Source organism: Meleagris gallopavo, chromosome 1 (genome assembly GCF_905368555.1).
Source record: "Meleagris gallopavo chromosome 1, MGAL_WU_HG_1.1, whole genome shotgun sequence".
NCBI lineage: Eukaryota > Metazoa > Chordata > Aves > Galliformes > Phasianidae > Meleagris > Meleagris gallopavo.
Window position 1 is genome coordinate 108,605,167 of NC_139404.1, and position 26,093 is coordinate 108,631,259.

The 26,093-nt window shown below is 40.4% G+C and overlaps 1 protein-coding gene across 2 annotated transcripts; it reads right to left on the minus strand.

Annotated features, from left to right (window-relative positions):
• Nucleotides 1-3,301: 3,301 nt before the first annotated feature.
• LOC100539282 (ICOS ligand) lies at nucleotides 3,302-15,275 on the minus strand. 2 transcript variants are annotated; one of them, XM_010724172.4, is made up of 6 exons: nucleotides 15,034-15,255; nucleotides 13,006-13,046; nucleotides 10,879-11,241; nucleotides 10,012-10,296; nucleotides 8,795-8,971; nucleotides 3,302-5,760 (listed from the first exon to the last, which is right to left on the minus strand). In XM_010724172.4, the coding sequence occupies exons 1-6, from the start codon at nucleotides 15,045-15,047 to the stop codon at nucleotides 5,750-5,752; spliced, it is 891 nt and encodes a 296-aa protein (XP_010722474.2). In that variant the 5' UTR covers nucleotides 15,048-15,255; the 3' UTR covers nucleotides 3,302-5,749. The 2 variants fall into 2 exon arrangements, with proteins under 2 accessions (XP_010722474.2, XP_085065493.1); XM_085209367.1 differs by lacking the exon at nucleotides 10,012-10,296 and having other exon boundaries at nucleotides 15,034-15,275.
• Between the last annotated feature and the right edge of the window lie 10,818 nt (nucleotides 15,276-26,093).

Consider the following 26,093-nt stretch of genomic DNA (forward strand, 5'->3'; position numbering starts at 1 on the left):
GAAGTTGAAAATATGCTTTCCCCCTCAGGATCCTATCTCACAAACTAGGAATACAGAAAATAATGTTAAGTGCTGGCTGGAGGACATCAACTTGTCTGCCAGTCAAAAGAGTTAATTATCCCACTGTGTTTAGCACTGATGTGGCCTCACTTTGAATATTGTTAAGGTCCCTGAATACTTCCAGAGAAGGGCAGCAGGATTGGTAAGAAGGGTTATTTCTTGTTATTTCTTGTGAGGGCAGGCTGACGTGTCCCATCTGGAGAAAAGGATGCCTCATTGCTTTCTGCAGCTCCCTTAGGAGGGGAAGCAAAGGGAAAGGTTAGACTCTGCCCCTTGCTTACAAGCAGTGATACAACACATGAAAATGGCAATGAACTGCACCAGAGGAGGTTCAGACTGAACACTGGGAGAAACATATTTTCCCTGAAGGCGATCAAACATTGGAACAGGCTTCCTACCAGGGTGGTTGATGCCCCATGAAGTCAGTTTTCAAGGGACATCTGATTAATGCCTTAAAAATATGCTTTAAGTCTTGGTTAGCCCCAGAATGATCAGGCAGCTGGATTTGATCTCTGAAGGTCCTTAACTATTCCATTTTTCTATTTTTATCCTGTTCTTACCTTTGTGCAATTATGCTGACTGCTTGCATGGAGTTTCCAGCCAATAGATAAATGTTATGGTTATTTGTCGTCTACAGGCTGACCGATTTATCCCTTCCCAGCATCTGAGTGTGCAGTGATTAAGACTTTATTACACTGTGTAAAACATTGTAGGCAATGGATAAGTGTGCTGGGCTTTAAAGCTAGACCTTCATAAGAGGGCATAAGGATCCACTTCCAGCTTCACAACAAAATTCCTGCCTGGGATCTGTCTGAATACACAACCATAGAAGGTTGGAAAAGACCTCTAAAATCACGCAGTCCAACAGCAGCCCATCACTCTATGCCTACTGCCTGTGTTCCTCAGTGCCACATCCACACGGCTCTTGAATACCTCCAGGGATGGTGACTCCACCGCCTCCCTGGGCAGCCTGTGCCACTGCCTCAGCGTTCTTTCTGAGAAATTTTTTGCTAATATCCAACTGAAACCTCCTCTGGTGCACTTTGAGACCATTGCCTCTCATTCTCAGTAATCTCCTCCTCTCGGAGACTATTTAAAAAAAGAAAATAAATTCCTTCCTTCCATGGCTACCCCCAAAGGCTTCTGAGAAGCATGTGGATAGGGGCACACTTCTATGCCGGATTCTGTGGGGCTACTAGGAGTTCACCATGGGGACATACAAGTTTTATTGCAAAAACTGTGTCTTCCCAGGGAAAGTAGGTAACACATGAATGATCTCTCCTTTCCCAGGGCAGAAGGCCTGCTGACGCAGTAAACATAGCCTCAGGGTTTAGCGGTCAATAACCTTTTCTTTTGTCAAATTTTCTGTTTCTGAGGAACTGTTCGAATGTTTGTTCATTTAGAAATCATTTTCCATCCAGATATGCTATGGCTTGCTAGGAATTGCTCAAAAGTGAAGTTAAAACACATTGTCTGAATCTTGTCAGCAGTTGCTGCTTTGCCAAAAATGCTCACAAAAGGCACTGGCTTGCTTTCTTTGTGCCTGATGATTCTTGTGGTTGATGACTCCAGCCAGATAGATGATATGCTTGTTCATAAGAACTGTGCCGAAGGCCTAGTTTGTTCTAAAAAGTAAACATTCCCATACTGCATGGTGAAGTTTTGCTGGGCTGGTGCAGATGAAGACTTTTTTTTCCCTCTCTTCATTCTTCCAGCTCTCAGCTGGATAAAGCTGTTCCATGAGCCATGAGCAGCAATTTAGCAGGCAGGTCTGCCTCATGAATGGACTGAACATTTAAATCCTCTAAATACAAACAAAACCCTGAGGTTAAACACTTGTGTGGGATGATGCCAGGAGTCTATGAGACCTTCCTGGAGTGCTGGCTCCTGGCCACTTTGTACAGAAAAAATCAGTAAATTTCACCAGAAGGGACTAGAAGTTCCTGGTCAGTGGCCAGAACTCTTGACTGGTTCAGAAGATTGGCAACCATGACAGGGCTGGATTTTCCTCATAATTCTGATAAGAGAATTCATTAATGTATTTTTAATTAGAGAGCAACTTCCTGAGCTGCAGCCAGTGCCAGGTGTATATAGAAACATCAGAATATATGTGGAAAGTAAAGAAGCACTTAAAGAAGACAATGTCTATAATGGAACTTTTGGTAATTTGCTAATATGGAGCCTCTCAAGGCCAGGTTGGATGGAGCCCTGGGCAGCCTGATGGTGAGTGGCAGCCCTACCCACAGCAGGGTAGGGGTTGGGTGGTCTCTGGAATGACTGTGATTCCAGTGTTGCTGATATTTCATCGTACTGATCTGTGCTGGTTGTCTAATGATGTGTCCAATATAAAGTGATAAAGGTGCTTGGTGTTTGCCTCATTCTAAAGGCAGCTACACTTCTCTGGGAGAAGTTCAGACTTTTTGTCTTCCTTCTTTCATGTCTTTTTAATTAATTAATTAGCCATAGATATGAGAAGAATGATCTTGGCATTTTGCAAAAGCAGTTTGTACTAAGGTTTTCAGATGTAATATGAGCAGTGAGTAAAAGTGGCTAGGAACACAGTTATTGAAGTGGAAAAAAGGAAAGTATTTTTCAGTTTTTAGCTCACACAAATTAAAAGATTTAAATAAAAAATCTAACTACTCTAAGGATGGATTTAGATCACTCAGTAGCAACGTATGTTTTCTCTTGGGGCTTTCCATTTGTGGTTTACCAGCCATCCCACAATGAAAGCCTTTCGCTTTTCTGTGAAAGTCCATTTCTTCGAGTCTTCCCACAGCACAACAGAAGTGATGTTTTTCTGTGCAAGGTGTTTAAGTTACTTGGGAGGTAGGGTATCACGCTGATATCTTTAATGGAAGGAAACAGAATGATGTTGATGTTCAAGTGCAACACCAGCTTGGGACAGTGCAGCGAAGGGTTTTGGTTCTAGAAGTGGCAGTGATTATTGTACCTTTGCTCTGTTAGGGGTTCCTAAGATGGGTGAGCAAAGGATGTGTCAGCCCAGGCTTTGTGCTATTTTTGAGCTACTGCACAGCTTATGTTCCACTTGTTCAAGGAGTAGAGCAAGATGTAGCACAAGCTTGCAGAGTTTCTGTGTTTCATCAGTCCCTTCTCATCTGAGGGCTTTGGAAAGGACCGCTTGCATGCCTAGAGGAGTCCAGTTGACAGTGCCTTAGCTGAGGCATCGTTCTGTTGCAGCTTATCTTGATTGTGCTGATAGACTTAGTGAAACATAACGAAGGATTAATAGGCTTTTATTTATAATATAAACATAGTATGTGATGACAAGCTGTTATTACAGAATTTCCAAGTAACAAACAACTGTCATCTTGGATTTTCTTGCCTCCAAAAACAGCTGGAAACTTAAACCAGTTGAAAGTATGGATTTTGCAAGAGCAAGCTGTTGCACATAGATGTATTCACTATCTATCGTGAAGTAAAGCCAGAAGTAAGAACTTCTCTGATCTAAATATTCTCAACAGCAAACTGTGGAGTGATTGCTAGGTCACCCCTTACATCTCTGAAGCACTATGGTTTTTTGTACTGGTAGAATACGAAGGAGGAAAACTGTTTTTATAGAAGACTTCTGTCAGTTACAGTGGCACTAAAAAGTTACCCAAAATGACTTCACAGGATAGAGAGTGAGAAAATGGCTCACTGAACCACCAGGAAATGGTTGCCCTTCACATCTGTGCAGGTGGCAGTCACATTTCAAATGTGTTCGCAAGCTTGCCTTCTGTCTTCAGCAAACACTGAATAGATTTTGCCTGAAGACTATGGGCTCAGAAGATATCGAACACCATTAGATTAATGGACAAGAGATAAGCGAGAAAAAGTGGGCACTTAAGATTACTGACATGCTGTAAGTTACTTAATCTGAAACATATTGTGAGCTAAATGCCCTGCCTGATAGGGTATGTTATGGTTGTAAATAGGAATGCAAGATGTGGCAAAAATGGAATTAATAAATAAAAGAACAGCTTTCACAGATACTAAAAGTTAACAAATATACAATGCTTTTCTAACATGAATAGATAAAATGTTTTTAAAACATTATCATACACAGTTATTTGCAGCCAAAACAGGAGACATGAACAGTTATTTAGTTGTAGCTTGGACTTTCTTTTTTTTTTTTTTTTTTTTTTTTTAATTTTTCTATCCTACTCAAACTGGGGAGTGAGCTCAGATTGCATCAAGTAAGAGCTGTACTTATCCTTCCCTCACTACTATGTAGTGAGCCCACATAGGGGTACTGTTTCAACAGAAATGTCACCAAATGGGTCTGGGTTTTGCACAAAGGAAGAAAAAGATAATTTATTTTTGCTTTACTAGGATTTGAAAGCTGATCTTGATTTAAAACAAATAAACAAAAACTTCCTAACTCCTGCTTGACACTGGACAGCCTTCTCTATGTGGAGCTGGGACAAACAAGGCTGTGACTGTAGAAATAGTAGAATTTTAGTCTAGCAACTGCTGCAGGAGTTTTTCAGGACTCAGTATTAAAATCATTACCACCATGATTTATTCTCCTCCAAAATTTTAGGCTATCAGTCACATTTACTGTTTGTGATCTTCATCTATTTGCTCCAGCTCAATCGGAGCTGAACCAGTAAGGCACAGATGATGGCACGTGAAAGAAAATGCCATTCTTCACTTTTCTTCCCTTTCTTTCCTTTAGCCATCAACACATCAAGAACATTCGTAGTTAACATATTGCTTTGCACTCCTTTTCTACGGTGAAAGGATGAGACAAGAAGAAGCATTAAAAAAAAAAAAAATCAGTTCAAAACTCTCCCTGTGTGCTGCTGGCCTTAAATAAAGACAAGCTGAATTGAACAGAGCCTGAATATGGATTTCTTGTTTCATCCAGGCAGATATATGTTGAGGTAACCTGACATCAACATAGGAGAGAGCACTGTTTTTAATCTGTTTTCCACAGATTGTTCTTTCACACAGTAAGCACCAGCTTCTGTAGAAAGTTGAAGTCTCCTTTTTGGTAAAATATTCAGTAAAGAGTAAAATTTTGATATTAAGTGCCTTTAAAGGAGAGTTATTTTTGTTCACACATTCAGTGCTTAACCCAGTCATGGCAAAACCTATTTTATTAGGACCAGGTCAATATAGTCTAGCTCATTCTGTACATAATAACATGTAGCTGGTGAAACCAATGACAGAATGTACTGTAGATAGAGAAAGGTGGAAAAAGTTACAAATCTCACTTTGTAGAAAGTCCTTCGGTTTTCTTTTCCTCCTCATTTTTAGCTGCCTCTTCACATTCAGTAGTCATTGTCAGCGTAAGGAGAAGGAAACAGAACTTCCCATGCTCCTGAAACATGGCCACTTGTACTCAAAACAAATTCCTCAGTGGTGATGACGAGAGGCTCCAGAACAGCATAGCTAAGTGCGAGGCTCACTGCTCTTCCCCAGTTTAAGAGCTCAAAACACTGGCAGGCTATCACTGAAAACCATCTGAAGAAGTTAGCAGGTGTTGAGACACAGCTCCTAGTCAGAACAGGAATCCAATGGATCTTGTTTTTTCTTCTGTTGAAGAAGCTTTTTGCCATCAATCTTGGCACACTCTGCAGAAACCTGTAGCTTGTATTACAAGCAATGCTGCTGCTGAGACAAGGGGTGATGCTCCTCTTGATGCACCTCCAGCTGCTTGAGTTGTTGGCAGATGTTCCCATTAGATAGGTGCTGTAAAAACAAAATGACTGATTTTTAGAAAAAAAGTTAAAAAATAAAACCAACAAAAGCCCACATAAATAATCATCTCCTAGTGTTATTTTTCATTTACAATTGATGGAATGAGCTGCTAAGCTATAAGAAAGGGATGTCAGTGGCATTTTTGGTTTCTTTTAAGATAATCTCAGATAAAGAGATCATGGAATATCCCTAGTTGGTAGGAACCCATAAGAATCATCAAGTCCTACTCTTGGTTCCACTAAAAATCAGACACACTATATGTAGTCAAAAGAAACCAGCTTCTTGAGGCAGCTCTATAGCAGTAGAGGGATCTCTCTGGACAGCAGTCCAGAACAGCAGTTTTGGATTCAGGTCTGAATTTCTCCTGAGTGGATCATCTTGCCCCAACAACTGCACTGCACAGCTGGAGAGACTAAATCTTATGGAGATGAAGTTACGCTTCTTTGCAGCTTGTCTTCCTCCCATTTCCAAAATCTCTTTCTAATAGCAGCTAGTCTCAGTAGGTGATTCTTGTTTTTGTGGTATTCAGGATTCCACCTCTCAAAGCAATCTGATCTTCGTGGTCAAATCACCAGAAGCAGAAACATATCAGTGTTGAAAAGCAGAATGCCATGGCAGAGCTTCCTGGTGAGTGCGACCTCTGCAGTGCCTTACTCCCTATCACATAGTGCACTTGAAAATCTCTGGTGACAGTTGAATCGAGATGGAATTTCTCCAAGAGACCTCTTCTTACCCCAGGGATGCTCCAGATACTTCTAGGATATTTATCATGTTTTCTTCATTATTTAAAACAAACAAACAAACAAACAAAAACAAAAAAAAAACAGGCCAACAACATTCTTGGGCTGATGGAGACTTGATAGCCTGTTGCAGTGCTCAACTATTTCCCTTAGAAAAGCTGTTTTCCTAACATGCAGTTTAAATCTTCTTTGTTTAAATCCATTGTGCCTGAAAGCATGTTGTCCGTGGGGTTAGGACAATAAATAACTTGTCCTCTATAAGGACCCTCCAAAGAAGATTGTTGTTTTGTCTGCATGTTTTTGTTTACAGTGGAAAAGCCAAGGACAACTAATTTTTTCATCAGTGATTGTATTCCCTGGATCACCCTCATTTCTCTGGTTTTGGTCTAAGTTGCCCCCAAATTAGGATGACCAAAAGATTTAGCACCCCATCCCTTCGGTGTCTTCCACAGCTCTGTTAGCAGAAAATTGCCCTTGGAGGCGTGACAGATTCTGATAGTAAGAAAATATAAAAGCAGCTGTCCCAGTTCCTCTTCCACAAATGGTGCAGAGTTGTGCCAAGGAAAATACAGTGTTTGCAAGGCGTCTTTGTTTTGTTTTTTATTAAACAAATTTTGCTATAGCAGCTTTCAATATAAAATAAATATTTACTTTTATTTATGTCACAGGATTTTTTTCTAGTTATGGGTAAGCCCAGAAATCTAATTGCATAGGGCCTGGTATAAGTCAGAGGAGGAGAAGGTTGATATTTAGTAAACTGCTAGGATTTATGCTAATGCAACGTGTAGGAATGAAGAAGAAATTGTTTCTTATCTGAAGAGATAAAAGTCATCCTTCTTTCTACGTTACCCTCTGTGGGAAACAGTGCAGTGTCTGTTGATATTTAGCAAACACAGCTTTTGTGGATCAGACTGTGATTGCATGATGGGTCTGGAAAACAATTGCCCATTGATCCAGATTGCATGATTACAACATTAGTTCTTGGCATTTTTCTTTTTAAGGGTTATTTTGCTTCTGCTGGGTATTATCAGTTGATGCATTCACTGCATCTGCTAATGCAGACTATGCTTTCTAGTGTTTCAAATATTACAAGCTTTGGTAGAACCACAGTATTTTGTGTCTGTTCTGTAAAGACTGCTAATGGTCATTTGCTTCAGCAAAAATTACCAAATTAATAGGCAAATATTTCATGCCCTTTGTGCACTCAAAAGTTGGCTGTGCTGAGCTTGTTTTTCTAAATGTCTTGGTTTTTTATTCAATTTTTTTTTTACCCTTACTATACAATAAATTGTTAAACATGCTGTCGTCTTGGTTATGAAAATGCTGAAGGTCTGAACCTTGTTTTTCCTTGGAAATGAGTAATTAGTGTTTATTTATTTATTTTAATTGGCTGTGTACAGGCTCAAGTTCATAGACGTAAAGTAAATTATCTGTCTGTGTAGCTAAGCAAAAGACTTTCAAGGATGTGACACCTAAGAAAGCAGGGAACAACCATTTTATCATGGGTATTGATATGATCAGTGATCATTGTTATCTAGGCTTAAGGAATCAGCATTTAAAACAATTTGTCAAGTTTTGCCACAGTATCTGTACAGCAGTTACAAAGTTGAGGGGGAGGTGGCTCCGCCTGCATGCTCAATGTCCTTACCCACTGCTTGTCTCTTTTATCCAAAACCTTCAAGAAGCATGTTATTGGAAGTGGAACACTCAAGCCACTTTTGGCAACACAGAGTTTGAGGAAAGGGCTGAGAGATGTACAAGGCCATTGCTTTACATCCTTGAGTTCATATAATTCAGTAAATCTAACCCGAAGGCCTTGAGCTCAGCATGAGTGATGAACCTATGATGTTAAGTCATCCTTGTGTCAAATACAGTAACGTATTTCTAGTACAGATTTTTGCTGTCTTCATTCTGTTGGACATCTATCGAAATAAAGTGTTTTAAGTGTGTAGGGTAATCAAAATCCTTATACTGTCAAAATTAGTATTAAACAACATCCACCAAAGCTGAGGGTTCAATCTGATACATGCTCTTTGGACAGCAAAATGGGCTCCATACTCTATTTCCTTATGGTCTAGGTCATTGTTTCAGCAAGGATAGATTTTTTGGGCTTGAACTGCACTGCTCCATGTTTTAGAAAAGAGTTGCCCAGCTCAACTCATAGGCTGTTTCTGAAGGAAGAACGTGGCCTCTATCAGCTCCTGCAGCCGCTCGGTAAGAGCTTTACCCCGCTTGACCCAAGTCTTCCCTGGAGATTTAGTCACACAAATAAAGGGCCTCGTTACCTGTGTACGACACTAGTTGAGAGGACCTCCGTTTCCACAGCCAGCAGATTAACACAGACAGAAAAGCCATCAGAATGACAACTGACACAACTGCAGCTGCTTGAGCACCTTGTCCGCTTTTTGCCTGGTCTTTATGACTTCCTGTGCTGGAACCATTGATTTGCATCTCCTCTGTGTCTAGAATAAAATAGAAAAAGGATGCAATAAGTTGTAAATTTGCTCATTTCATATCAGGCAACGATGTGACTACGTCTTACACACAAAAAAAACCTGAGGGACTAATTATTTCTGTTATTCCTCTCACTGTGGTTATGAAGGTATTCCTTTTGAGCAAGGCCCATCTCTAGCTTAGACAATTTGTTAATATAATCGTACAGTGCCACTTCATCCCCCCCTTGTCATCGTATTGCACACTTCTTCATTTTCATTCTTCCTTCCTGCCAGTCTCAGGACATGGCATGTTAGAGCTGGGAAAGAAGGTGGTGGGAGCCAGGACCAAGAATTGCAAGGAGACTGAACAGCCACCTCGGGAAAAGTTCTACCACTCCAAATAGCTTATCTCCATAGCTATTTAGGGACTGTGACATTCACTGTTGGTCTTGTAGCTGTAACTTTTTTAGAGCTCTTATTTTTTAATAGCTTTCAAATTTTGTGAAAAATAGTGCCTAAATATTTGTGTTCCTACTATTGGTCACTAACATCAGCTGTAAATAGCCTATTGCACTTGTGTTGCTCTATTGGGGTAATGGTAACTGTTAGCTACAAGCCTACTGTAAGCAGCGCACTGAGTTGAGCTGAGTTTTGGGGACTGAAAGCAGAACTTCAAAACTAGACAAAGCACAGAGCAAACATGAGTGCTACAAAGCCATCAGACAGAGAGTTCAGGTATTGCAGATCAACTGCATGGCACCATTTGAAGAGTAATCTAATGCAAGGAACCCAAAGGTAGAGTCTAGTGACTGCCTTGAAAAATAGAGCTACTCAGTTCTATTGTCATGACATGCTCAATGGGGTGCTAGGTTTATTTCTGAAGAATAAATTCTACAGCTAAGAATACTTAGGGAAAAACTGAGCTTTCTTAGTGGTTTTTTTTTTTTTTTTTTTTTAACTACTGCATTTTTTTTTCATGCCCCTTGTTAGTGCATCTTCACAGACAGAGCCATACTGATTGATATATTTGCTATCTAGAAAACAGAAGGTGTCATAGAGGAACTTACAGTTGGCTGATGTGTTTTCCTGCAGTATTTTATTTTCTATGAAGCACTCTATTTGCATATCAGAAGTTGCTTTAACCTTCAGTGTGCTCAAAACACTGTAAGTGCCGTTGGGATGTTGGGTGATATTAAAATCTGACTGAGACAGGCGTGTGTTGTCTGTTCTATTTATCCAATAAACATTTGGTTCAGGGTATCCGTTGTCAGATCTGCAGCTGAAAGTCACCTCTTCTCCAGTGTTGTAACTGTTTCTTTTAGGCCCACTGAGTATTGGTTGGCTGTAACTAGCTGGAGAGAAAGGGAAAAGGAAATGGTTGTCACAACTTTGAGATGTATTGAAAAGATAGAATCTCAACGTGGATTCTGAATCAGAAGCTCTGGGTTACATGAGACCCTCACAACTTGAAAGGAAAACATTTGTGGGCTTGGTACATAAGCCAAGGTTCTGTGAGAACTGCTGGGAGGGCAGAAAGCTGATACCAGTTTCAAAGGATGAAATCAAGTTCCTAAACTGCCATGACCCAATTATCTGCTAGTGCATTGATGACATATTCATCAATTTCAGAATAATGACTGTACAGCATATTTATGACAAACAAGTTGAGAAGAAACAAGTGAACAACACTGGATGAATGGTTGTTACAACTGTAGATTCTCTATTGGTAACATTTAAAGTAAGTAAATTTCATCACTGCAAAGTACTGAAGTAGAATACAGAATATCCCAAGGTGGAAGGGACCCATAAAGGATCACTGAGTCCAAGCTACGTTTCCAACATTAGTACATGCTTAAAGACACTATGAAAATGGCACTAACTAAAAACACTAGAATTAGAATTCGGGCAAACGTGCAAGCAGTAACAGTTCTTACCTGCTAGGCTTAGAACCACTTGCTCTTGGTGAATCACTCTGGTATATTCAATTGTCTGCATCACTATACATCGGTAGGTATGTTCATCGCTTTGTCTGACATTAAATAGTAGTAGAGAAAAATTGCCATCTCCTAGTTTATCCCAGAATAACTGAGTCCTGTTTTTAAACTGACTGCACTGCAGACTTTCATTGTCTTGACCAGAGATCAGTGCATGCACTACTGAACATGGCTCTGTATCTTCATCATCAGCTATTTGCCAGTATACTCGCAGATTGTCTAAGCTGAATTCTCTTCCTGGATAAATGCAACTCAGTCTAACATTGTCTCCAGGTTTACTGACGATCTTCTCCAGCGCAGTAACTGCAAAAATAAAAAGAGTGGGAGAATAAGGGGAAGTTGCATGAAAAAAAGGGTTTTTTTTTGTTTTTTTTTCTTCTTTTTTTTTCACGTACATTCTACCACAATTGGATTCAAAGGGGAATGGCCTCGTGTTGTACCAGGATAGGCTCAGGTTGGATATTAGGAAATATTTTTCTCTGAAAGATTGGTGAGGCAGTGGTACAGACTGCCCAGGGAGGTGGTGGAGTCACCATCCCTGGAGGTGTTCAAGAGCCGTGTGGATGTGGCACTGAGGAACACAGGCAGTAGGCATGGTGGCAGCAGATAGATGGGAGGACTAGATGATCTTAGTGGTCTTTTCCAACATTAATGATTTAATGATTCAGTGACTCCAGTATTTGTATTCTAACAAGTGATGATGCTCACTTCAGTCATTCCTTCTTCTTGACCTGCTTCTCTTCATCAATGGTTAATTCTGTGTATCTATTTGTCTGTGTATTTTCCAAAGGGACCTTTTACAGTATACAGCATTCTGCTTATTTATTCCACCACGGGCCAACCAGTCTAACTGTTCCCAGCCCCATGGCTGGAGGAGGACAGTTAGACTAAACTGGCTACAGACACATTTGTTTGAATAAGAAAAATGCCATAGGGAAATCACAAGGACTGGAAATACAGGTAAGAGAGTGCTACTGCTATTTTTAGACCAAAATAAAAAAGGCAGGTAAAAAAAAACAACAAACAAACAACAAACAACCAGGGTGTGTCTCAAAGTGGGCATGTCCATACTTGTTAACGTTTTTTATTACATACATGCGTCACCCTCTGAACAAATAAACTAGCATGCATATACAGCTTAGACACTTATAGTTCCTGAGAGCCACCTGAGATAGGACAGCACCATATTTGGCTCTCAGTGCACTTTTCCAGGCCTCTGGTAGGACAGATGAAGCCTCTTCTTCTGGTGAGTAAGTGGTTTCAGAATGAGCTCACTCACTTCTGAAGGGTTGGGCATCTGGCTTAAAAACAGTGCGGGGAGGAAAGCTGTGTCTGCTTCCAGGCCCATGACCTTTCCTGGGCACAAAGAGAAGCAGCAGGGTTGAATAGCAGCGGGGATGTTGCTCAGACCTGGGGAGACTCCTTGAAGCAGTGGGAAAAGTGATGCTGCAAAAAGCATTGCCTGGAGGCACCTTCTTTACTGGTCTTCCATAGGATAGGCCAGTCAGCATACATTGAGGCAAACTGGTACAGTTTGTCCTGTTTTTGCGGACGCGGAGTTTCCTTGATGACATTACATGCTTCCCAGTCATCGAGGAAGAATGGAGAAACATCTCTGGAAATATTTAAATATCACCAGGTGATGTTCTTTAAACTTATCTTTATTCTGAAAGCGAAGTTTAGAAGTGTAGTGGATGATGTGCTGGACACTCAACACAGTAATGGATAATTAAGGCATATTATGAGTGCTGACTTGATGCAAGCACATGAGATTGGTTATAAGCATCCACTTCTAAGGACTTCTATTGGTGCTTAGACATAAATAAGTGGGGATGTCTGTGAAGCAAGCAGAGAAATTTGAGTAAAACTGCTACCATTCCTTGCTAGTCTATATATGAAACAGGCAGAAACTGATCTTCATTCCCTGATGTGTGTCACAGGAACATCTCATTGAGGAATTCTCATGAGTTTGCTGAAAACACGCAGGTGTTTAAATTGTAATCTGCTTATTTGGCCAAGAACTTCAAAGAAGGGCAAATTCATTTTAACTTAGGGTTCTCAACTTACCAGCTCTCAGGATGTGAAGGAACAGTAACAGAAATCTGTAACTAAAAGAAAAAGCAAACAAATGTTACAAAATAGGTGTTAGTTTCTGGATTGTTTACATAAAAGATAAGCATAATATTGATTGTTTCAGTAGTGTAGAAGTGGATAAATAAAGTAACAATGACAATTATGCAAATTCCCCTTAGAGTATTTGCATTTTTGACAGCTGCCAAGCTTCTTGTGCAAACAACATAACTGGGGGTGGGTGGCTGAGGCCACAAATAGAAGCAAAGTGCACTGATATAGGAATCCAGAGCAGAATAGCTGATGTTGTGCCCATCTTTCCTGCTGAAGGCAAACCACCTGGATGGATGGGAGGCCCCACTATCCCTGCCTTGTACCCAAGTCACTAGAAGGCGAGCAGCTGCAGGGCGAGATTTGGGTCAGAGCCTTGCATCCTGTTGTTTGGAGTTATGACCCTGCAAGCAGCAGTGTGTTTTCTGCCCTCAATAAAACATATAAACAGGAAACAGTGATAGTGTGGAGTCATTCAAAGGTTTCGATGGAAACCTTTGAATGACCTGTTCTATTCCTTTGGAGAAGTAAACAATGAGGGACCTCCCCAGTGGAGTTGTACCTGATAGCTGATAAAAGAAAACCCAGTTTGACTTACCTATAAAGCCCGAGTAATCTAATAGGGCTTTGAGAAAGATAGAAGTGTAGCACTCAGTTTAGCAAATCTGCAGTCAGCCTGAAGTGCAAGTCTCTCACGTGTGTGTAACTAAATACTCCAAGGAGGCAGCTTTGCTTGCGTTCCTGGCAGCAACTTTGGGTGTGTGTGGTTTCATGTTGTATTTCTGCTGTATTCACCTTCTGCAGGAGTATCTGTGTATCTTGTGCCAAGCTTGTAAATGTCTGCTTCAAAGCTCACCTGAGTGTATTTCTTAATCCCGGGTTGTATTTGTTTTGCTGTTCCCCACCCTAGTTAGAAATTCTGGATATGGCAAGTCATTTGCATTAAATGGAGAATTACAATTGATCGCTTGTTGTGCAGGGAATTTCCCATTGGAGTTATTTGCGTATATCAATGAATTCTTAGTTAATCAGCCAGAACCCACTTTTTAATAAGTACGAGTAAATCTGATTTGTTGGTTCAGTAGATTATGCCTCATATACTGTTGGACAGACCTATGGATGCTCATTCTCTGAGGATTTTGCAGCTGTGGCTGTGTGGGCTGTCTCAGCCCAAATCTTCCCCTTAATGCCAAGCTCCTGTTGGAACGGGGAGGTGCTCTTGCCTGCAGAGAGCAGTGAAATCTCTCTTTGCACTGTACGTATGTGCAGCTGATGCGTTCAACACACTAACCCCCTAGTATCATTCTTTTTAAAAAATTATTATTGTTTTAAGGGTAGTGTAAGGTTTTTCTCCTTTTTTTTCCCACACCTTCTTCTTCTGCTACTCTTTTTTTAATATCATGTGAAATGGGAGAAAGTTGTACTTCCTCTTTCATACATTTTTGCTCAGTGAGTTAACTCTTTCTACCAGCATCTCAGCTTTTTCACGAGCTACTTATTCTACAGTCAAAAGACAGTGCTGTTCTGGCACAAAATAGCCCGATAAAAGCTGACCTCATGCTTGCAATAATGGCTTCGGGCTTTTGTTCCGTCCGTGCGCTTTACGTTTTTATCCCTAGTGTGGTAGCAACATCTTTTTTCCATTGCTGTCGTTGATAAATGGACTGTCTGTGACGCTTTGCTACTCCTCCGCTGTTCAGACAGCACCAATCCATGCCATCGAAACCAGCGGCCCCTCTCTCATTCATCCGTCGCCCACACCCGAGCATATAAACGCTCCATAAAAAAAACTCTACGCACCGCGGGCACGCGATGGGCTGACAGCCCACACACCGCTCCCCCCGTCAGGCTGCGGGATTGGGGTTAGCAGATACCCGGCTGCCCAATACCCCCGAACCCCTTCAGTCACTCCCGCCTTGCTGAGGACCCCCGTGGGGTTCCCGCCCCCGGCCGCGCGCTCGCCCGCTTACTCACCCGCGCCGCCTCATCGCTGCAGCTGGCTGAGCCGCACTATGCCTTGCCGGCTAGCCCGGGTCAGGCCATTCCTCTTCCCCCTCCTCCACCGGGGATTTCCGCCTGCCGCGGGGCTGGGACTGGCTAAGGCCAGCCCAGGGCTCGGGGCATTGCCCTCCCCGCCGCTTTGGGGCTGGAGCTGGAGGTGGGAAGGTGGAGCGGGGGGAGCCCCGTCTGAGTGGAGTTGGGACAGGGTTGTGCAATCTTGCCAGCCGATGGAAAGCTGCCCCCGGGTCGCTGGGACTCGGCTGCCAAATGACGTTTCAAAACGACTTTCAGGAGAGATTAGGTTTATTGTTGGTAGGGTTGGACTGATGATCTTAGAGGTCTTTTCCAACCTTGATGATTATTTATAATTAGTAAACGACTGTAAGTGATATTCGAGGTGGCACGTGATCATGCTTAGAAGGTGGAAGATCTAAGTTGGCTTTAAAAGTGCTCTGATAAAGGTGTTGTAGCCGTAGTCAGATGTTTGAAAGCCACGGTTCCCATTCAACCCATTTTGCATCTGGCTCCATCTCAGTGCTGGTGTTTGGTGCGTTTGCTGTGAGCCTCCTTCCAGCTGGGCCACCTCTGCAGCCTCCTATCACCCCCATGACACACAGCACAAAGCTCTGTGCTGAGAATGCATGCTTCAGTGTTGATCACTAAAAACGATCGCTGCACTAATATTTGTTTGGGTTTGGTTTTCGAGTCGCCCTGGGAACACCAAATATTTTGTTCATGAGGAGCAAGAAACTCCAGAATTAGCTAAGACTGTAGGCCTAGTAGTTGGTAACTCTGTCCATGGCAGGGGATTGGACCTAGATGATCTTTAAGCTTCATACAAAAACAAACCATTTCTTGATTCTGTCATTCTAAATGCTATTTCCATTGCTAGCCCTGGGCAAGGAGGAGGACTCAGCTTCAGGTGTATGAGCTAACACTCCTTCACCCTATCTACACACTATTGATACACTGCACATCGTTAACCTGGTTCTGGTAGAGCTGACTTAAACTTATGTTGTACTTAAAGATAGACAAGAATTACAGTTGGTACAGAACATGTTGTTAGCAGTCAATTTATGTCTTGCAATGAAACATCATAGAATCACAGAATGGTTTGGGTCAGAAGGGATCCATTCTGTCCCAACCCCTGCTGTGGGCAGGGCTGCCACCCACTAGCTCAGGCTGCCCAGAGCCCCATCCAACCTTGCCTTGAGCACCTCCAGGGATGGGGCATTCATCACAGCTGATGGGTAGTCATCACAACTGGTCATCCTTGTTCTTCCTCACTAGCCATGTGGCAAAAAAAAAATAACATAGAGTCAGAAAAGGGTTGGAAAGAAGAGCAGAGCTTGCGTGAGAAGGCTGATCACAGTTTCCTGAAAAGGTGTTATGGGGATTCATTGCTCTGATCACAGGTAAAAAGCTTGTTTGCTAGCACACGAGGTAACACATCAAAGACACTGTTGTAGAAATGGAGTGAGTTCACATGCTTTGGAGTGTAAAATGCTTTTTGGACAATTTTTTGCTATGTTTTAATGCATTAACAGTAAGAACTGCAAGAGAGCAGCCACAGCTGAAGACCAAACTCAAACCTAAATGCAGAGACCTTTGGGTAAGGAAAAGGAATGTTTGTTCCTGACCATCCAGCTGTAGATGTTGGTTTCCAGGTCAACTTCTTCAGCATGCCATTTCTTACCTCTCACAGAACACGTTAGGAATGAAGAAATCCATTCGTGCTCAGCCTAGATGCCAGTGAGTAGCAGAATCTTGACTGAGATGCATAAAGTGACTCATCTCTTGTTAGAACTAAAATATTAGGGTATATAGGTTCTACCAAAACTAACTTCAAGCCTCAGTCTTCCTAAAAGGTAGTAAGATTATATTCATTTGTACAAATAATATCTCTGTTTCTGATCACTACAGTTTTCTGGGAAGAGAGCTAATGAAATTCTAATAATTGATAATAATGCTTAAGAGCCATCTTTGCAATAGCTGAACAGGTGAAATATTTTCAAACACAAATGTTTATATAAAAAGTCAATATTTATTCTGTGAACACAGGTATAAAGTGCAATGGAGATATTTGCTCTTCAAATAAAAAAAAATATGTATTAATCTCACTGATTATCAGTAAGGATTTTAAAAAGAAGGTTACAAGAAAAAATACTGTTCGTCATTTTGTGGATCTAAGTGTAACTTATGTATGCTTTTATGTTAAAATTATGTTGCCAATGAGCTCTGAGTTGAGATACTCAATGTTGAGTTGACTACTCAGTGTACCGAGGGTACGTCTGTTAATGAGGGTGGATAGTGATAGGACAAGGGGGAATGGTTTTAAACTAAGACCCCTAAGACTAAGGGGAGATTTAGGTTAGATATTAGGAAGAAGTTTTTCACTCAGAAAGTGGTGACACACAGGAACAGGTTGCCCAAGGAGGCTGTGGATACCCCATCCCTGGAGGCATTCAAGGCCAGGCTGGATGTGGCTCTGGGCAGCCTGGTCTGGTGGTTGGTGACCCTGCACATAGCAGGGGGGTTGAAACTGGATTGTCATTGTGTGGTCCTTTTCAACCCAGGCCACTTTATGATTCTATGATATATAAAAGCACATTAAGCATGAGTTTGGAAACTGATACAGTGTTCTGAACAAGCAACTGAAATGGATTGTATAGAAAGCTGTTTTTAAAGCAAATGTTATAGGAAGCAGTATTTTTCGTAGTACAGTAGGAACCAATGAATGTTTGTATTTCTATAAACACTCGCTATGAACTAAACCATCAATAGTAGTACCTCAAAATTATACAGAGATTTGTCTAGACTGAAATAATTCCATCACATAACTAAAGAATCTTGCAGATTTTGCAAAATACTCTTTGGTATGAAAATATTTTTCCTTGAAGAAAAACAATGTTATCCAGAAATTTTGTTAGGCCAAAACAATGCCCATCACATAATCGAAAAAAAGAATTTAATGTTGTCTTCAGAATTAGGAAATATAACATTTAGAAGAAGGTTTGTATCTCCTCATAGCACAGTACAGTAGGAAACCATGTAATGCAACAGGATGTGCTTTGAATGCCAAGTAGTGAGGAACAGAAACTGAAATCTCTCAGTTTTATGTTGTTTATTTAATTATTTTATTGAAAATGTTACCACTACTTGGAGGCTTGATAATAACTATAGTTCCATTTTATTTTAAAAAGTTGGTCTGCTTAAATGGCTCAAAATTTCCCTTGGATATCACCTGCAATAGAGTGTAGAGAACATATACTACAGCTTACAGCTTCTGCAAGTGTGTTTATAGGACAGTTGGGTGGTTTGGCTGAATTCCCCTAAAAGCCCGATCTTGTAGGAGATGTGGTCAGAATATTCAGACAAAATCTGTAATTGGTGTCTTAGAGTGAATAGTGTTGCAGTTAGAGGCACATCATTAGCCATCTTCCAATGATTACAGGTGGTGGATCTACCTGGGAATACCATCTGGTTCTGTATATGTTGTCATGTCAGGAAATGTAGTCATGGTTGTGCATGTTCTTGCCCTAGAAAACTAAAAAGAAGCAATACTACATAGCTCATTAAATGACGATCAGTTTCTCCAGCATCACTCGTTGCGTTACTGTTTCCAGTAGGCAATCTTTTGTAAAATTTTAATTTCAGCACTCCTGACCACTTTATTTCTTTTTTATTTTATTTCTCCCCTTGCACATGTGCCTAACTAATATTTTGATATGTTCTCTTCTTTCTTTTCCCACCACTGGCATTGGTATGATGCAAGGTATGCAAGCTTTGATGAAGTAATGTGCGCTATTGTTACTATTGCAGCTGAGATAAGAAAGACAAGTGATGTCTTACTTCTCAGTTTTGTTTTCAGCTTATTGATTGTAGCTTTATTTTTCCTGTTGAAGTCAAGAGTTCAGACGTACAAGTAAAGCATCATCTGACATATTGCTTAATAGTGGAGGTTTAGAAGGAAAAAACCGAGAAAGTATTCAAAAGAGGTCAAGACGATAACGTGATCTTGTCTGGACAAATTTCGGATATAGCTCTTCCAGCCTTTCATTTCTGAAGTAGAGATTTTGAAGACCTTACTCTTTTCTATTAAAAGGAGTCACGATCTGCTACAACATCGTGATATTTAAGATGTTTTCTTCTCTGTAATAATACAGATGTAATCTATCTGGTCTAAAACAGGATGTGAACCAGCATGGTGTCATTTCCTGTGTGTGCACTGCCCATGCTCATGCTACTTCCCTGAAGTCTCCAGGAAAGCAGTGAGAAAGCAATGAGATCTGCCCCATGATGACATGCTTGCTAGGCAATTCTCATCGAGCAGCTGGAGCACTGCAAGTCCCTATGTCAGCCTACCCCAGGGTAACTTTCCCATTTGTCCAGGTGATGAGGGGAGCAGAGGAGAGCAGTTGCTCTGGTACCTGGGGCTGCACGCTGGCCTGGGGTAGCCAAGGGGTCAAGGACATAAACTTGTGCAGGGCTGCTCTTCCAAAAGCTTAAGGGCCCTTATAAGATCTCAAGATGTGGCCTCTGGCTATAAGCAGTTCTGAGCCTGGAAACTCTATGTAGACTTGGTCATGAAATAATCTTGGTCATGTACTAAATTTTTTTTTCAGAGGATACTAGGATGCCACTGTTTTGGGCAATGCAGAAACATGGAATGCATGCTTGCCCATGTTAAGAGTCAAAGAACTGATGCAGAAACACTTGGTTAGTCTTGCTGAACAGTCAACACTGCAAAGCAGGCATTGATTCCTGATATTGTGACAATCAAGGGGACTCCGCTCTGTACACAAGAGGGCTAGTTTCAGAGCTTCATCTTCCCCAAACATCAGTGCCTCCGGGCACTCTTTCAGCCAAAAGACTCTCTGGAAAAAAAAAAGAACTCCCCCCCCAAAAAACAACAACAACAACAACAAAACAACTCACCCTGAATTTGCTTTTTAATACTCCATACCTGAATAACAAGGAAACCACCTAGCCTCCAGGACTCACATATTTCCCTGCTGCCTCACACCAGCTTTTTCAGATGCTGTCACTCTGATCCTAAAGATGATAGCAGGGACAACAGCCACTAGGGAGAATCTGGTGCATCTACCCCCATGAATATTCCACTTATCCCCTGTATTTTTTGGAATCTGTATTTGACATAGTGACTTTGCAGAGGCTAAAAGTACCATGAAAACTGCTGTTTTCACTCTTGTAGGTCACCAAATAGCCCTGGTTTCTTCAGTGAAGGCTTGGCTAGAGCATTGCTTGCAGAAAGATGTCCAGGTTTAACCTACAACCCCCATGAAAAGCAGATCTTTTAGATCCTTTATGAGAATGGTTGGTTTGTTCCCAGAACTAATCATTCATACTATTCAGAAATCCTTCCTCACTCCCCCTAGTTTTGCTTCCAGGATTTGAATTTTTTTATTTTATTTTATTTTTTTTTTTGTGCATGTGTGCTAGTTTGTAACACAGTTAATGTTAGCACAAAGAGAAAGAGATAAAATATTACCTCTGAAAGACAAATATTTTATTTATTTAAAGTACTGTGTAGTCATTTAGCCTTTGAGTTCTGAGAATGCAAACATGGGCACCTTTGTGTGCCCAGGGCCATAAAGACCACAGTGAATTACAGGCAGGCTATAATTAACAGGATAATTTTTAGAGATAAGTGCATTAAATAATTGAGGAAAAGGCTATTCAGAAAATAGAGGCATACTATTTCATGAAGAAATGAAATCACAAAGACAAATTTTATCAAAGTATTTAAATTTGTAGTCTAAATATTTGAGATATTTCAGTCTTAGTTTTCTGCAGCACTTGTTATGAGTTGTTTCTCCCTAATGTATATGAATACCCACGTATTTATGTTCACATGTGTTTGGCCCACTGGAAGACTGCAAGGACGGGGCTGCTGGTGTGTTTATAACCGTGTTCCTTTTCTGTCCTCTGTCTGAAAACCTTAGGAGACAAGATCCCCAGAGCATTGTTTGTACCTTCTCTGACCATTTAAGGGACTGACACACCTCCTGTCATCAGTCGTCATTTCCCTTATCTCACTGACTTTCTAAAATGAAGTAGGACTAAGGCAGATCAGTTTTGTGCTGTTGTATGTCTTCTTGAAGCCTTGCATCTGTTTCAGATCAGTTGCTAATATTTAGCATGTTTTGGCTATGGAAGGGAAGACAACTTATGATCGCATAGCTCCTGATAGAAGTTTGCAAGGCAACTTTTCTGTAGACTAAAAGACTGTGTCTATTTTCCTTCCCTTAGTAGTTTTTGCCTCTTCTTGGAATATAATTATCATCCTTGGTGTGAAGAAGCATTGCTCTTACAGTTTATTATCTGATAGATTTATTTACTGTTGCTCTTAATATGTAGTCAGTTGCATATTGATTATATTTTAGAGAGGGGAAGGAATCCCGTCATTCATATAGCTGTACAGCAGATGCAAACCTCATTAGTCTTCACTTTCAAATTATCAGGCCAATGTGAAGGGAAATGCACAATGAACACATACTTGAGGCCAGCATGTCTCCACAAGAAAGGCAAGCTGATGTTATGTTATTGTGCTCCAGCTTTCCTATAATCATTCCTTTATGAAAACCTTCCACGTTGTTGTTGGAGGTTAAAAAACAAAGCATTGGTAATGAAAACTGTTGGAACTCATTGGTAGCACAACATGCATTGCTGAGGCAACACAAAATTTGGTAGAAATTTATCTCTTACTTTTGCATGCTGCACGGAGATTTTCAGTCAGACTTTAATTTGCTGGAATAAAAAGTGTGAGAGGATACGCAGTAAGAATGTTTATCTACCCTACCCGCATAAATTTTATCGTGTAACCACCTGTTCTTCCATTCATGGCCATACAATATTTTCCTGGAATTACAGTTGGAAGGATCTCAGTCAAGCATGCCTGTGCTGTAACTTCCTCTCCTGCCTTCACATGCATACGAGTTCCTCACTACGACTTGCATGTACTGCCCATGCCTGTCCACCCACACAACCACAAAGCAGAAGAGGCTGTAACAAACAAAGACAAAAATGGTGTAGTATCTTCTCTGTGACATAATGGAAAAAATCACGCAGACTATTGTGCACTTCTGAAAAATGAGAGCCACTAGCTGAAAGTATCTGAGGTAGTACCGAAGTGCATAGACCGTTCATTTACTGACACTCACAGATAGCATCTGTTCTTAACTGGAATGTTACTAGGTTTGCCAACAATGGAAATCATTGAGCAATATTTGGGATATTCCTGTCTCTGAAAGTTCTTCTACTTGGATCACAGAATAAAGCATACATCTGTCATGTGCTTACAAACATTTGCAATTGTGCTACTTCCTTGCAGTTATTCAAGGCATTATTATCTTCATCTTTAAACTAGAATCCATGCTAGTAACATTTTTTTCAGCCAACTGCAAACCTCAACAATTTATATGGACTGTGAATATCCCCATGCAGAGGTCCTCTGGCTGTTGGATGTATTTGTTCTTGTAATACCCCCTTAACAGCATGATTTAATTTTCAGTATGAACCTTATCTTTGGTTCATGTTTCCATCTGTAATTTGTGTGGAGCCAGTCCTGGAGGAAGATATCCATAGAACATTCTTATTGTTCCTATTGCAAAAAAGTATTTGGAAAGTCATTAAAAGGAAAACGAGTCCTGCAGGGGAGGATATCTGCCTCAAAGCATTTAAAAAAAAAAGGTTTTTTTTGTTTTGTTTTTTTTTTTTTTGTCTAATAGTCATATTTCATAGAAAAGATTAACTTTCTTTTGACCCATGGTAGATTGAGAAAACTTATAAGAAGTTTTTTATGAGAATGCTGCAGGAATTGATTGTGTTTCTCTGTGTTCAGCATGATGTAGCCTGAATTTGCAAATATGATGATGTCCAGATGTTGAATATGTAATGGGCCATATGGTTGGCAGGACACTACTCCACTGAGGGAGTGCTCCATGCTAAGAAGAGTGAGGTCTGGTGAGAGTGGTCACACACTCTACTCATCCCTCAGCAAATGACTTCATCAATGAGATGAGAGTCTTTGAACCTGGGCTGAGGCTATAAGGTAAATTAGTCTGGAAGTCTCATATCTAGAAGGTGCCCACAGAGTTCAGTCTCCTACCAGCTCACAAGTCATCAGTAGATGACAATGGTATTAGCTTTTACAGTTGTCTGTATGGCCTTTTCCTCTAGTACTGAATGTTCGACAGTAAAGTAATAGTGTAGCTGTGGTCTGCCTCTCATCTGTTGCCAGACTGGAAGTGAACTGACTCTACCAGAAGAAAACAGTAACCTACCCATGGGATTCCACTGGTTAGTTTGCTTTAGTTTCTGTTTTCATGTCAGCACTCAAGAGAGTATGCTTTCTGATAATTATCTTGTTTCTATTCACATGTGAATAATCTTTCCAATACGCTGTTAGAAAAAAAGAAAATGTTCTCAAATATGCTCACAGAATGTTTTTTCCCCCTGTTATTTCACCAAAGACGGATCAACACTTGACAACTGTTGAATGAAAAATCTTGCTTCATTTTCAGATCTACAGTGCTTTGAAATGTTTGAAACGTTCCTCTTTTCTTAGTTAGAAGTAACTGTTACTTAATTGTTTGAAACCATTCAGAAGAAAAGCATTTTGATATGGTAATATCTATATAAAAGACAGAATGTCTACTGCTGTAGGTTTCTATCCTCCAAGTGAGTAGGTCATACAACTGAGTACATGCAAGGTTCGGTACGTAAGTACACCAATAAGGTATTTACAAGACCAAGACTTCAGTGGTTACAAATCATCACAAAAATTAACAAATACATACTCTCTCTATGAAGCTAGTGAAATAGCTTAAAGATATTCTCAGCAAATCCTGCCTCATACCAAAAGAAAGACAGTAACACAGTTGTAGGAGAAATTTGTTTATTTATTTATTTTACAACACCTTGAAAAAGAATGTGAATAGACAAAATTGCAGTCTAGTTCTGAGCCAAGGACACTGGGAATCAACAAGACAGTCCTGTTTTCTTCAGTGAGCTTTGGACCATTTTTTATTATTGAAACGCCTCTGAAATCTGGCAAGTTTGGTATATTCAGGATCCCTGATCTGAAAGGCAGTCTTTACTAGTCAGCAGTGGCTGCAACTCTTACCTGCTTGCAGATATAACTGTGCTTGCAAATATTTACTGAGCAGTTCCCCTAGTATGAGTGAAGACTATGAGTGTGTATTTTAAGCACATCAGTAGACAGTGTTAGCAAATGCAGCTATTGTGTTAAGAACGTTTACCATGTTCCTGAAAGTTGCAGGGATGTTTTTACTGTGATTGTGGTAGATACTGAAAATACTGGATCTTAGTCATGATTGCACCCAAACATCTGCTCGTGATTTAGCTAAATAAAAAATGTGACCTTATTGTCTTTTGTCAGCCTTGAAGAAGGAAAATAAGCATATTTTGTTTGTTGAGGGAAGAGTCCAAAATGTTTTAACAGGATTTTCATTGTATGCCTGTGGGACAGTGATGATGAAGTCATTTACAGTTTATCCGTTAATTTAATTTATTTAATTAAGAGATATTCTTTTAAAAAGAAGTTCTGGGAAGACATTAGTTCTCAAAAATAATTTAAAAATTCTGGCAAAGCAGGAAATATGAAGCAATCCTGTCTAGTTGCTGTGTTACTCCTAAAAGCATTATGTCAATTGGAAATTATGTATGTTTAAAATGGCAGCCCTGCCTGTGGCAGGGAGGTTGGAGCTTGATGATCCTTGAGGTGCCTTTCGACCTAAGCCATTCTATGATTCTATGAGAATAGCTGACATCTTACTATTGAATGTATATAGCACAGAGATCTTTGGCACTTTCACCCTGAGAACAATGCCATGGTGTTTCAGATGAGGTGACAAAAATGTTAAAAGACCCAAACCAAGGAAGTTAGTGGATACGATCTACCAGAGGATCAGATCCTAACATGGTTTTAAAGAACACACGCATTATAGTGTATGCATTGTTTTTCAGTAGTAAGACTAAGAGGATGAGAGGAATAGCTGAGTGTTTAATTAGAGAAACTGGGGACAGAGTGAGACATACTCTGTATCGTTGGCTCTAGACTCATATGGCTGCCTTACAGGAGCGGTTTCAAACTAAGCTACCAAAGTCACAGGAAGTCATTTTATCCATCTCTAAACATCTTCTAGGAGATTCTGAATTTTCAGCTCAACTTTACCCTCAAATATAGGACAATTATAGAAATACAACAATCAGATTTTTGTAGCTGAAGAACTCTTCTTAGAAAAGCATACATATCTCCCCTTGCTAGTCACCTCTGATTTGTTGTTTCCCACAGTTATCACATCATGGATGCTATCTTTCTCTCAATTTGGGAAATGGAGATGGGTCTGGCATTTGAGCATTTCTGGAACATTTATATTTTGAAGAAAAAATTGCAACTCAAAAATGTATGAAGTTGATGAAGAAGACAGTGTTTCTGATGTTACTGAGTTGACTATGACCTTTAAAAAAATAAAAGTTCTTTAAACATTATCCTGAGCTCTCTCTTTCTGGTGAATTCTAGAGAGTAACTGCTCTTTCAGGGGTCATTTCCCTTCTCTTCTAGCCATCTTCTGCCCAGAATTCTTTATAAAGAGACAAAGATTTTGTAATCAGGTTCTCTAAGCACATTCCTAGCGTGATATTAAGCAGCGAAACATTTGAAAATCTTTGCCATTGCTTCATAAAAAGGAACAACACGCATAAACTAGACTCTTCACCCTAGAGACAGGGAGAGGAAGAGAATGTGAAAATGGTTCTTCAATATTTAACTCCTAAAAAAACGGTATTACAATAATTGAAAAAACTTGTTGTTTTCCCTTTGGAAATCTCAGACTCAAGAAGTAAGAGAGAGAATCTGGGGATGGAAGGCTTCCCTAGAATTGAGGAGTAGATGATCAGTACCACTCTCTATAATCTTTTAAAGGTCCTGGTGAATGGGAGAGGTGCCTGAAGACTGGAGGATAGCCAATGTCACTCCAGTCTTCAGA

Excerpts from the sequence above, each read along its gene's own strand:
- LOC100539282 (XM_010724172.4), bottom strand. Across the intron at positions 11,242-13,005 it reads CCTTCACATCCTGAGAGCTG|TTACTGCGCTGGAGAAGATC; the intron begins GTAAGTTGAGAA and ends TTATTTTTGCAG. Across the intron at positions 10,297-10,878 it reads AGTGGTTCTAAGCCTAGCAG|CTAGTTACAGCCAACCAATA; the intron begins GTAAGAACTGTT and ends CTTTCTCTCCAG.